Source organism: Trichosurus vulpecula, chromosome 8 (assembly GCF_011100635.1).
Source record: "Trichosurus vulpecula isolate mTriVul1 chromosome 8, mTriVul1.pri, whole genome shotgun sequence".
NCBI classification, from domain to species: Eukaryota; Metazoa; Chordata; class Mammalia; order Diprotodontia; family Phalangeridae; genus Trichosurus; species Trichosurus vulpecula.
In genome coordinates, this window is record NC_050580.1 from 172,004,942 (window position 1) to 172,017,868 (window position 12,927).

The 12,927-nt window shown below is 38.7% G+C and overlaps 1 protein-coding gene across 1 annotated transcript in view; it reads left to right on the forward strand.

Annotated features, from left to right (window-relative positions):
* Positions 1-1,283: 1,283 nt before the first annotated feature.
* Positions 1,284-12,927, forward strand: part of MYEF2 (myelin expression factor 2) — a 49,428-nt gene continuing 37,784 nt past the window's right edge. Inside the window, exons 1-3 of the mRNA XM_036736866.1 lie at positions 1,284-1,456; positions 10,385-10,593; positions 11,870-11,922. Coding sequence (XP_036592761.1) covers positions 1,284-1,456; positions 10,385-10,593; positions 11,870-11,922 — 435 coding nt within the window. The remainder of the gene's footprint in view (positions 1,457-10,384; positions 10,594-11,869; positions 11,923-12,927) is intronic.

Below are 12,927 nucleotides of genomic sequence, written 5' to 3' on the forward strand. Positions count from 1 at the left end.
TGTGTGAACACAGGCGGGTAACTTCCTCCTTCTAGGCCTGGGTTTCTTCATTCCTCAAATGAAGGGACAGGAGACTGTGAACTTCAAGGTCCCTTCTAGCTCTGAATCTATATAATCCTGTGATTCCAGCTTTATCAACAACTTTCTGTGTGACAGTCTATAAATAACTTAAACCTCTGGACGTTCACTTCTCCATCTGTGAAATTAAACTTTTGTGAAGAGCTTTGAAATCTTTAGCTGAAGCAGACCCTATCAGTGTGAAGTGCCATTATAGTACTTAAGAATGTGTGGGAGTTAGGAGCTGATTCAGTTTGATGGGTTTCCCTTCTATCCTTAGGGAGGAAAAAAAAAATCATGATGATATTTAAAAACTCGTAATGGAATTTACTTGATTGTCCTCAAAGGCTTCAAACAAGCATGCGATAAACACATAATCAAAAGCTGAAAAATACTTGATATTTGCAGAATCCAGGGCAGGAATGTTTATGAAAAGGATAGACATTTTCCCCCCTCCCACGGACGGCTGCCCACAAAACTTTAAAGTACAACCCCATTATCGCGGGCTGAAGTCTTAAGCACCGGGAAAGCGCAGCAGCAGCCGCGTCTCTTGTCTCCTAGGAACCTAAAGCCGGGCACCAGGGGAGTGGGAATCATCCGGTCAATAAGTATTTATTGACTGCCCACAGGGTGCACACGCGCTGAGTGGTTTATTTGCAACGCTGCCGGGGTTTCCCAGGGGAGCAAGGAGCCACGGAGAGGTCCCCGAGCTTCGCACAGGGAAGCGTCTCCTCCGCTAGCGCCTGCGTCCCGGGCAGGGGATGAATGAGCGCCGGGGATGAGCTCGGTCCTAGTGTTTAGTGTCCCACGAGGGGACCAATGCCTTTGTTTCTCCCAACTACAGAAGCGCAGCTGGTGGTCTGGGTGCTGGGGGACAACTGAGCTACCCCCTCCTAAGGGAAAAGGGGGCGATCGGGGTGCTCCGGCTCCGCCCTGCTGGAGCGACAGGGTCAAGGCAGGGCCTTGGCCGCCGCGCACCTGGCCGACCCCTAGTGGCGCTTTCCCCCCCCCCCCCCCCCCCCCCCCCCCCCGCCTCGCACCCATCTCGCCCCATCCTCTCCCCCATCCCCTCCCGGACCAGTCCCGACCCGTTCTCGCGAGATCCAGGCAGCCGAGCGCTCTGGGCCTTTTCAAATCGGGATCCGTTACCGCTTCCCCCGCCGCCGCCATTGTCGCGCTCGGAGCCCCCCTCAGCGCAGGTGGCGGAGGCAGCGGCGGGCGGAGGGATGGCGGAGACGGACAAGCCCGAGGTGCCCGGAGCCGCCGGCGACGACACTCCGCGTCAGCAGTTGTCGCCCCCGGAGCTGCCGGAGGAGTCGGGTCAGGAACAGCTACAGCCACAGCAGGAGCTGGAGAAGCAGCAGCCGCCACTCGGAGGCAACTCCAATGGCGTTAAAATGTATTGTCTTTTCCTGGGGGTGGGGGAAGGGGACCGGGTAGGGTAGGGAGGGGCCGGGACGATGCAGGCCACCCCCTTTCCCGAGGCCTCGCTGCGGGGGCTGCCGCGGGGGTGGGGGGCACAGCCAGGCGGCCAGGCTACCCGAGCCCGGGGCTCCGAAGGATCCCGTTAGGCCTCTCCCGCAAACGATGCGCCCTCAGAGCAGGGCTGACCCCCTTCTAGAGGCCTCCCCGCGGAGGGGGGCGGCGCCGCGGGACTACGGCTCGGGTTGTGGACCCCGCGCTAGTCCGAGGCTTCCCCAGCCCTTAGGGGAGGTGGCGGGGGTGGGGGGGCGGGCTGCGTTATTCCGATTTATCATCATCGTCGTCATCACCATCATCATCACCATCATCATCATCATCATCATCACCACCATCATCACCACCACCACCATCATCATCCATCTCAGGGGCAGGAGGTCCCGGCCTCTTCATCTCGCCCCTTCTGTCCGGAGCGAGTGACTTTGTGTCCAGGAGAGGCCGGTGTTCAGAATCCGCTAGGACTTGCGGGGAATTTAGTGTTCATTCATCGCCGGAAAGTACCCGGCGATGACATCACTGCCATCTGTCAAATTGAGATGGTGATATTTTAAGAGGCTTTAAAAACATATGCCGGGTGTTCCCCACGTCCCGGTGTAGGTTTAAGACCTTTGAGAGGCACGCGTGTGTGTACATGTATGCACACATGTATGTACGCACCCATCTGTGTATGCATACGTGCGTATAGGCAGGCACAGACATTTACATACGTATAGATGCCTCTTAATTCATTCTGAATTAGGAAACCCCGCGCCAGTTCAAAGGGATGCGATAATTTCCTTAACTGTGAAACTTATTTTTTTGAATTAACCTTTACCGAAGGGAAGTTTAGTACTGTGGTGTTAACGTCGGATGCTTTGTGAATACCTCGATACGGGCTGCTGTGCTAAAAAGGAAAACTCTTCTCTTTACAATAAAACTTTGTCCAGTTCTGAGCCCCGATGTTTATCTGTTAAAAAAAAAAAGATGGAGCTGGGGAGGGAAATGTTTAAAAACTCAGGGCTGTTATGAGAAGGTAAGTCTCTTCTGTGGTAAAATTAAAAGAATTTATGGCATCATCGATTTAGAGCTAGAAGGGTCTTTGGGCATCATCTAGTGCCAATGTTTCCGCGTTACAAAATCGAGGAAACCCAGAGAGTGAAAGTTATTTGCCAAGGGTCACTCACATAGGTCGTTCACTCTCGTGTTCTCTACTTCCAAAGCAACACTATTTGCGCTGCAATAACTTTCAGCCTCAGTCTTCTCTTCACCTCCCCAAACCAACACACTGTTGTAAGGATTATCCTATTTGTGTGCGGGGCGAGAAGAACTTGGTTAATAGGAACTCTAAATAATTTCTGGGTACCTGAGAGTTTTGTGAGTTACCATTATCCTTTTTTTTCTGCGTGTTAAGAAGGGCAATCTTGTCATATGACACTAAAATTTTATTTGGCATTTCATAGCCCTTTTACAATAAAGTTGGAGACACATTAATCTATGAAAATATCTTTTTAATTCTCTCAGACATCTTGAAGAAGGTAAGTGATATGTTGACAAAAGAGAATATTTAGTTACTGGTCTTTTAATTAAAACGGGGAAGGGGGAATTTTGCTAATATTTTCACAATGAATTAGGGAAAATTATTTTCATTCTTCACCCTTTGCTAGGCACCACAGAGCTTGGAATCCAAGATTTGTTGGGGTCACCAGAGTAAAGGAGGAGGTTAGGATGCTTCTCTCTAGCCTGGTATTTAATTTTAGCTTGCTTTAGAGTGGGTTTAGAAAAAGTAGGGGTCACTTTTTGGATAAAGGGCAAAAACAGGTATAAGAAACTTTAGGTAAAATGAAGTTTCAGAGAAATGAAAGTCAATGAGTTTTATTTATTTATTTCTGCTGTGCTTATCACATTGTTTAGGTTGAGGGACTTGTGATCTTAAAGTGAGAGTAGGAAATAGTGGAACTGTTAACTTTGAAACACAGGTGAGCCTTTCTAGTTTATATGTAAACAACATCCAAAAGACAGTCTGGACATGAGGGTGGAGCCTTAAATTGTATGAAATGACATCTATTTATTGCAACCAATTACATTTAGAGCCTTTACTGATACAGTAAATGGTGCTTGTGTCCAATAGATCTAGAAATTGTCAACCCTCATTGTGCCTGCAAGTTCAGGTGGAGGGAGGGGAATTATGTATCTTCTCTTCAGAACTGAAGGAGACTAAATGATAACAGGAAATGATTGTGAATAAAGAGATGAACTAATTTTTTCACACTTCTTAGAATTCCACTGAGATGGCACAACTCTTCTCCTGAGGCATTTATTGCTTTATATTTAAATATTGCAGGCCATGCTTATGATATGACTCTTAGATTTCTGGACCATTTTGGTAATTTAGTCTGGATTCTACAGAAATGTGATAACTAGGAGCATTACTTTTACTTAAAGTAATATTTGAAAAAGATCATGGCTTGATAAGAATAGCTGTGAAGTACTTGGCTATCTTATCAGTTTTAAATGTTCCCTTTCTTAGTGTTGACTGACAATTTGCTGTGGAGTTGCTGATTTCTAGCTATCTTTGAGATATAAATAAGCTGTTTGGAAGTGACCTAGACCTAGTCTTTCAAGTTTGGAGAAGATCAGGACTTATATAGTATACGGGAAATGGCTATTATTTCTTCCAATATGGAATGTATCTTTGTGAATGTGTAGGTTATTTGTCAAAATTATTTTCACAGATTTCTATGGAAGCTCCTCAGAATGAGGTGAGGATCAATGTCATGTACTTCCTTAGTAGGATTTGTCTTTCTGCTATCAGTGTAGCTGCTGTAGTAATAAAATGTCAATTTTTTTATCCACATACCTCTTTACCCTGCTATAAAAGCAGGCAAGTTTTGTGTTTGCCAAGATCTTCACCTCCATGTCATAGAATCCTTAGCTTCCTTAAGCTCAACTCAGAAGCTTTCTTCTATAGGAAGTCTTTCCTGATTTCTCCAAGTGGTTAGTGCCTGCTCCTCAAATGGTTGTTGATTGAAGAAATGAATGAAACAAATAGGTAATCACTTTCTCTGTGATTTACCTGATCAATACTTAATAGACTTGGTTAGTAATCTTCTGAAAAAATGTCAATTAAAACAAATGCCCAGGTTCTGTTTCTATGATTAAGCCTGCTTGCTATATGTGCTACCTGTTCTGTTTTTCAAAATCTGCAGGTCATGCTGTTACAGCTTTTATTAATTCAGTTATGCTCAAATAACCTTTTTGAGGAAATAGAGACTAAGAATTTTATTAATTTTTGTTGTTGAAATAGGTAATAGGGGAATACTAGTGAAATAGCAAATATCAGCATATGTTGTTTGAGGAAATGGCACTGGATTGACTTTTAGACCTCAAACTATCATGGAAATCCTTTGATGTTACATATTAAATATTAAAAGTTTGGTGGAGGGAGGGAAATAACTTTAGGTTCTTTAGGCAGTATTGAAGCTTTTTATTAATAGGTGGAATATTGCATGTAGGTTAAAAAATGTTAAAGTTAGCTTTCATATTGCAAGTAAGCATTCTAAGTCTTTTTAAGCTATTGCTTTTGATTGGAGAAAAACTGAGAAACTCTAATTTGCTTTTTTTAAAAAAAATTTAATTTTAAAAGGATTCTCTGAATGTATTGTTATGCTAAAAAAATTGGATTATTTCAGGCTCTTAAATCTTTACTGTCAGGAAAAGTGCTCGATGCAAGGGTGGGAAACTTGGACCTCTAAGGCCAGATGTGGCCCAGATTTGTTCTGTGAAGTTTGGATTCAGTCAAAGGGCCACATTTGAGGACCTAGAAGGATACATGGCCTCAAGGCCATAGGTTCCCCACCCTTGAATAGAGATATCAAGTGTTTGGTGACTTACTTGAAGAACAATTTTTAGAAGTTTCAAAAATGAATAGCCCAGAAGGAAAGTACATTTCATAGTAAAAATATCAGCTTATTTAAAATGGCAACTTGTATGGCAAGTAGCAATAACATTTTCCGATCTTTTGTTTCTTATTTAAAAGGTAGGGATTCCCTTATATTTCATTTAAATAAATCATGGGGTAATTTTCCTTTTATATTCTCATTCTGGAAGGAATTTGAGATCAACAGGAGGCTAAAATCTATGGGGTTAGAGGAATGTTTGGAGAAGTAGAGAGAGGAGTGTCAAGTTGGCCAGAGCTCTGTTACTTTCGGCATACTTGAATGAGCCAATGAAATGGCAGCTGAGTTGAACGCACTAGTGTTGATTTAAACAGCCTGCAGCTGCTTGCCATTGTCATTTCCTTGGGACTGGTGCCCCCTCCTGGAGTCAAGTAGACCCCTTATCTTGTGCCAGCTCTAGAGAAGTAGGTTTGAAAGTGGTGATAAAACCAGGTCTCTTTGTTACATTCTGTTTCTTTTTTGTTGTTCATAGTTGTAGCTTGCATCAGGTGTTCCCTGTTCCTGAAATTTCTTTCCTCTATTTCTTCACCTCTTGACTTTCTACTCATCTTTTTAAATTAAAAAAATTATTGATATTTTGCTTTTTACGTTGCCTGCACTTCCCAATGTTTCCCTTCCTCTTCCTTTTCTCTCCTCTAGAGAGCTATACCTTATTAAAAAAAATTAAAAAGTTGAAAATGTTGATTAAAGTAAGCCAACATATTGTAATTATTTGACATCATAGACTTTGTTTCAAACCCACATATGCAATGAAGCAAGGGAAAATGCTGTCACATATCTTTTCTTTGGGACCAGGTTTGATCATAATTTTGTAGGATTTTGTTTTTGTTTTGTTTTGTTTTCACTTAACATTATTGTAGTCATTGTCAGTATTGTTTTCCTGGCATTTTGTTTGCTTCACTTTGGATCAGTTCATTAGTTCTTCCTGTGCTTATTTGTATTTATCATATCCATTAATTCTTACAGCACATCAATGTTTTATTAGATTCATATACCATACTTTTTTTTAGCCATTTCCCAATCGATGGGTGTCTACTTTGTTTCCAGTTCTTTGATGCTATGAAAAGTGCTACTATAAATATTTTGGTGTATCTGGAGTCTGTATTATGAGCTCTTTAAGTTGCATGCCTAGTAGTGGAATCTTGAGGTCAAAGGTTATAGACATTTTCTTTAAATAATTCTAGATTGCTTTCTAAAATGCTTGAACCAGTTCACATCTCCCTTTGCCAATTTGCTGCTTACCTAATCTTTTTAAAGCCACCTCAGATGTCATCTTCATGGAGCCGCCCCTCAACTTTCCTGTCCCTTCCTTCCCAACATACCCAACCTCTCTCTCACACCTCACATAGCATTTTTATGCCCTTATCTTATAGTAGTATAGAGATGTCTGTATCTTTTCTTCCCCCTCTCCCTCATTAGATTGTAAAATTTGATAACAGCCATCTTGTTATGTAGAAACTATTTCTTTCTTGGAGCCTGCTCTGAACAGAGTAGGTATTTAATATTTGTGGTTGTTACTGACCTGCGAGTCAGTTTACTAAGTGCTCAGGTTATAATGGTCTGTTAAATCCCACTTACTTTAAGCTGACTGTTTTTGTACAGGGGGGAACATAGTACAGTGGAAAGAGTGCTGGATTTAAATCCAACCTCTGATGCACTACCTGTGTGTGACTTGGGGCAAGTTATTTAATCTTTCTTGATCTCAGTTTCCTCATCTTCAAAATGAGGCGAGGGATTGAACTAGATGACTTCTGAGGTTCTTTTTAGCCTTAGGATTATGATCTTATGATGATAGTGCTATGTAATTATTGTTAACTTATAAAAATTTCAAAAAGCTTAAAATAGAATTTGATAGTATTTGTCTAGTTCTTTTTCTAATACAGATATGCTTTAATTCATCATAATTTTATGTATTTTCCTAAAGGTTAAAATTGATACTAAAAAGCTGTCAGTAAACTGAATTTTTATCAAATTAGTTAAATGTTCTAGGGAGTTTTGCTATTTTTCCTTTTTTAAATAATATTTTATTTCCCTCCCCAATTACACTTAAAAACTATTTTTAACATTTGTTGTTTTGTTGTTGTTTTTTAAGTTTTGAGTTCCAAATTCTATCTCTTTCTCCCTGCCCTTCCCCCTAAGCAATCTGATATAGGTTATACACGTACAATCATGTAAAACACTCCCACATTAGCCATTTTGTGCAAGAAGACAAGAAAAGAAAGGAAAGGATAGAAAGTGAAAAATAGTATGTTTGTGTATTCAGACAACATCAACTCTTTCTCTGGAGGAGGATAGCATTTTTAATCATGAGTCCTTTGGGATCGTATTGCTGAGAATAGCTTAGTCATTCACAATTCTTCATAGCACAGCATTGTTCTTCCTATATACAGTGTTCTGGTTCTGCTCACTTTACTTTGTATCAGTTTGTGCATATCTTTGCAGGTTTTTCTGAAATCATCCTGCTTGTCATTTCTTATACCACAATAATATTCTACTCCAATCATATACCACAACTTGTTCAGCCATTCCCCAATCGATGGGCACCCTTCAATTTCTAATTCTTAGCTACCCCAAAAAGCTGGCATAAATATTTTTATACAGATAGATCCTTCCCCCTCTGTTTTTAAAATCTCTTTGGGATACGTACCTAGCAATGGTATTGCTAGATTAAAAGGTATGCACAGTTTTATAGGCCTTTAGGAATAGTTCCAAATTGCTCTCCAGAATGGTTGGATCAGTTCACAACTCCACGAACAGTGCATTCATGTCCCAGTTTTCCCACATCCCCTCTAACATTCATTGTTTTCCTTTTTTGTCATTTTAGCTGATAGGTATGAGGTGGTATCTCAGAGTTGTTTTAATTTGCATTTCTTTAATCAATAGTGATTTAGAGCAGGGCTTCTTAAACTTTTTCTGCTGGTTATCCCTTTTCATGTTTCATAATTGTGTGGCCTGACAGCACGCACAGTGCAAAGTGCTCATGCTTTGTGTTCAGAACCAAGGCTCCAGTGAAGTTGCGTGATACAAGATGGGCAAGCACTGCCAGAAACACCTTGGATTCATTACATATTTGAATTTTAATTAATTTTTGGTCATTGTGTTTCCAGAAAAGTTTTGCTGTTGCCAGTTTTTTTGTGTCCCCGTATGGGGTTGTGACTCACAGTTTAAGAAGCTCTGATTTAGAGCATTTTTTCATATGACTATAGATAGCTTTGATTTCTTTGACTGAAAACTGCCTATTCAAATCCTTTGACCATTTATCAATTGGGCAGTGACTTGTATTCTTATAAATTTGACTCGGTTCTCTGTATATTTGAGAAAAGCCTTTATATGAGGTACTTGTCAAAATTTAATTCTAGTTTTCTGTTTTCCTTCTAATCTTGGTTGCATTGTTTTTGTTTGCGCAAAACTTTAATTTTATATAATCAAAATGATCCTTTTCATATTTTGTAATGGCTCTCGATAGCTTGTTTGATCCTAAATTCTTCTCTTATCCATAGATCAGACAGGTAAACTCTTCCATGCTTTCCTAATTTGATTATGGTATTACCCTTCATGTGTAAATCATGTGCCCATTTTGACCTTATCTTGGTATATGCTGTGAGATGTTGGTCTATACCTAGTTTCTGCCATGCCGTTTTCTAGTTTTCCTAGCAATTTTTGTCAAAAAATAAGTTTTTGGCCCCAAAGCTTGGATCTTTGGGTTTATAAAACTCTAGAATACTATGGTCATTTACTGCTGTGTATTGTGTTCTTAATCTAATCCATTGAAGACCCCTCTTTTTCTTAGCAAGTACCACCTGTTTTGATAATTACCAAGTTTTGCTATTTTCTGAAGTTAAAATACTCTGTAAGAGAAAGTCCATATATTCTTATATTGGGTTTGCTTAAAGTAGGGGGTACATGGCTTGCTATAGTAGTCTTACATTAAAATTTATTAACTTATAAAATCATACTTTTTCACTTATGTACTTTTTAACAGCTATGTTGTGGTAAAAGAAAAAATAACAGTATTGCTGTAAAGCGTTGTATCGTAGTTTGCAGTTAAAAAACTTAAGACATGAGAAAGTTAAAAGATCTTTTAAAAGCACCAGTCAATAAAAACTGAGAACAAGTTAGCCTAGAAGAGTTATTTTTTTAAAGAAGTGGTATGTGTAAGGAGAGTTCTTGTGATCCAGATTGCTTCCTGGGAATGGAATAGACTGTACAAAGATGAGAATGCTATTTTTCATTTAATTAATAAATTCCATTTTGGAGCGCACTCATATTAGTCCTGATGCCCCAAAAAGGGATAGAGTTTTACTTACTGTCATAAATGCTTACCAGTAGAATGACCTCTTTCCTTCTTCTCTGTCTCTTTCCTTTACCCCTTCAGTCTTATAAAAGGAGTGTTGGGATTTATTACATACTAGGTTAAGCAAAGAAAACTTACCTGGGAATTGGGAAACCCATATTTAAGTTGTACCATGGTCACATATTGGCTATGTGGTCCTGGGCTCTTCACTTTAAATTTCTTAAAAGTCCCAGGCAACTCCCTAAGATTCTAAGTTGAAGAGTAGTTCTGGTTCTGAATTGTGTCGATAGAAGGATTTTCCTTATTGAGAGCTCCGTACACTGATGAAATCATAAAAAAAAAAAATGATGTGCAGAACTTGATGGCGGTTTTAAATATTTGCAGCCTATTGGTGTATAATTCCCAGGTGAGGATTTGGGCACCATATTTTGAAATGGAGCTAGGTTAATTACTGTGCTTTGCTGAACATGAGCTAGTAGTCTGATACCCTCAGCTTCCTCTCTAGAGTCTATGCCAGGGAAGTGTTTTTTGAACTGTCAGATGTGAAATATTTATTTGATGTAGATTGTCACTTTCAAAGCACAGCTAAATTTTCCTCTTCCTTTTTTTTTAAATTTAGGGAGAATGATGACTCTGTAAAAGAAGAGAGATCTGACTTAAAAGAAAAATCTACAGGAAATAAGAAGGCAAATAGATTCCATCCCTATTCAAAAGACAAGAATTCGGGCACTGGAGAAAAGAAAGGTCCTAACCGTAACAGAGTTTTTATTAGCAACATCCCATATGACATGAAATGGCAAGCTATAAAAGATCTTATGAGAGAAAAAGGTAACTATTTCTGAAATAACTCACTCCTGATAAACCATTTCATATAGGAAAGGGAGATATGAGGGAAGTAGTTAATACAAATTTTTTATTACCCGGAGCCTCAGATTCATTTTTGAAATTTTTTTGTTTGATTTCTTGAGACCTGAATTATTTTTCACTCTTTTTTCCCTTGAGGCATCTGAATTCCAAGGTAGCATATGTAAATTAAATAGCTATATTTTGCAATATTAGTGTTATACTAGAGAGCCATTATATATGTATATGTAAATTATATACATATGCCACCATGAATTTTGTTAATCAAGGTTTTGTCTATAGTTGATGTTTTTTTCTAGATAAAAAGAAAACAAAAACAATATGGGGGTATTATATTTGTTAAGCAATACACTTAGCGAGCTAAAGTATGAATAAGGCTTGATTTTTTTTTTTTCAAAAGCTGTTCTGTATTTCCTTGGAGGAGTCTGGAATCTGGCTGTGGAATTAATTTCGTTTGCATTGTCATGACTGCCATGATGCTGTCTCTTCTGTTCTTTATAAAAATTGCGTTACTGCTGTTACAGTTTCGATATCAGAATAACCTAAAAACACTAAACTTATTGTATTTGGATGGTTTGGGGGGGATCATTCCAATACTTGATCTTGCAAAAGCTAGTTTTGTTTATCTTTTGATAATTTGAGTTTCAAAAAGTTCTGCAAAGTATGCACTTGGCTTTGAGGCTGCTCCCTTTCAATAAATAAAAACTTTGCACTGGTGTATCTGTTGTAAGGTGACAACTATTTGACTGGTTTTATTCATTGAACTCATTTAGAAAGTGTGTGGCTTGCTGTGAAATATGACTTGTAAATTTAGTTTACTGAAGGCAAACATGATTGAAGACATTCAGGTAGAAAGTCACCTTAAAACAGCTGTTGTGTGTAGGATGACAAAAGCTATTTGAAAAGTGCTAATGTTGATGTTTTTAATTTGATAGGTTAAGGGACTATCTGTATATCTGCATTTGTTCACCAACTATATCATGCTGGCCAAAATATGATCTGTAGTATGAATTAGGTTAAATATAGTTGTTTAGCTCCTTTAGAGAATGTGGATGCTGTATATTTTTGAAAATTAGTTAAACTTATATAGCCATTGATAGGAGGTATGTTGGTCTGGTTTTGATTGTTGGTGAATAATAGGTGCTTCTCTGTAGAGTTGTGCACAGGGGCACAGTAAAGCAAGATATTGGTGTTTAAATGCATTGTTTCTTGGTATTTTCCTTTTGTATGTCTTATGTAGTTGGTGAGGTTACATACGTGGAGCTCTTTAAGGATTCGGAAGGAAAATCAAGGGTAAGTGCTGTGGGCCATAATCTGCTAGAGGTTTAAAAAGTTCCTCAGCAGTTTAATTTTTGCTTAATAATTGTACCAGTTTTTGGAAGTAAGTTTCATTTTTATTTTACTTTATTTTGAAAGATTTGAGGTTTCTATGCTGGAAAGTTTGACACTGTCATGAAAATCAAACTAGCTGATGGAAGGGATGAGTGTTGTAAATGCTTACAAAAATGGTGTTTACTTTCCTAATGCTCTAAGGTAATGCTTCTTAGCCAATAGATTTTAACATAGGATTTTTGTTGTGTTCTGAATGTCTTAAGGGATCTTCTTTTTATTTTTTTAAGTCACCGAACTGATAAAATTTCCTAAGTGTAAGGCCTATGGCAGGCCTGTAGCTTAAAGGTGTTAATTCAGAATGTATGTTTGAAACGCTTGAAGAGCCTAATTTAGGAGCTTGCAGGACTACTTAAGAGGCAGTACTCTTACCCATTGGTATTAATGAACTAGATTATTAAATTGAAGTGGAAGGAATTGGTTGGTAGCAGACTTTGATTGCCAGCAACAAAGAATGTAATGTAGTGAAGGGTATACTGAGAAGTCCCTTTTTAAATAAATGATCATATTTAGCCATTTGTATCCCCAGCGCCTAGCAAAGTGCCTGGCACATAGTAGGCGCTTAATAAATGCTTGTTGATTGATTGATAGTGAGCAAAAATCTGTTGGGTGCATGAGAAATATAACTTAGTAACAACATTCCACTGCCAATTGATTGGTACTAATCATTTGTGTAATTATTTTAAAATTCTACAATTTATTTAATGTACCTGATTTTTTCATATATTTAATTTTGGTGCAGCCTTTCATCTGTAAAAGATCTATTTTTTTAGACGTGAGAATAGTTCTATGGTCAATGTTTTGTTTTTGGTAGAATTAAAGACTATACATTTTAAAAACTGTTTCCAATACAGGATTTGGAAATGCTTTTGACATTTTAATTATTCAAAAATAATTATATTGGGTATC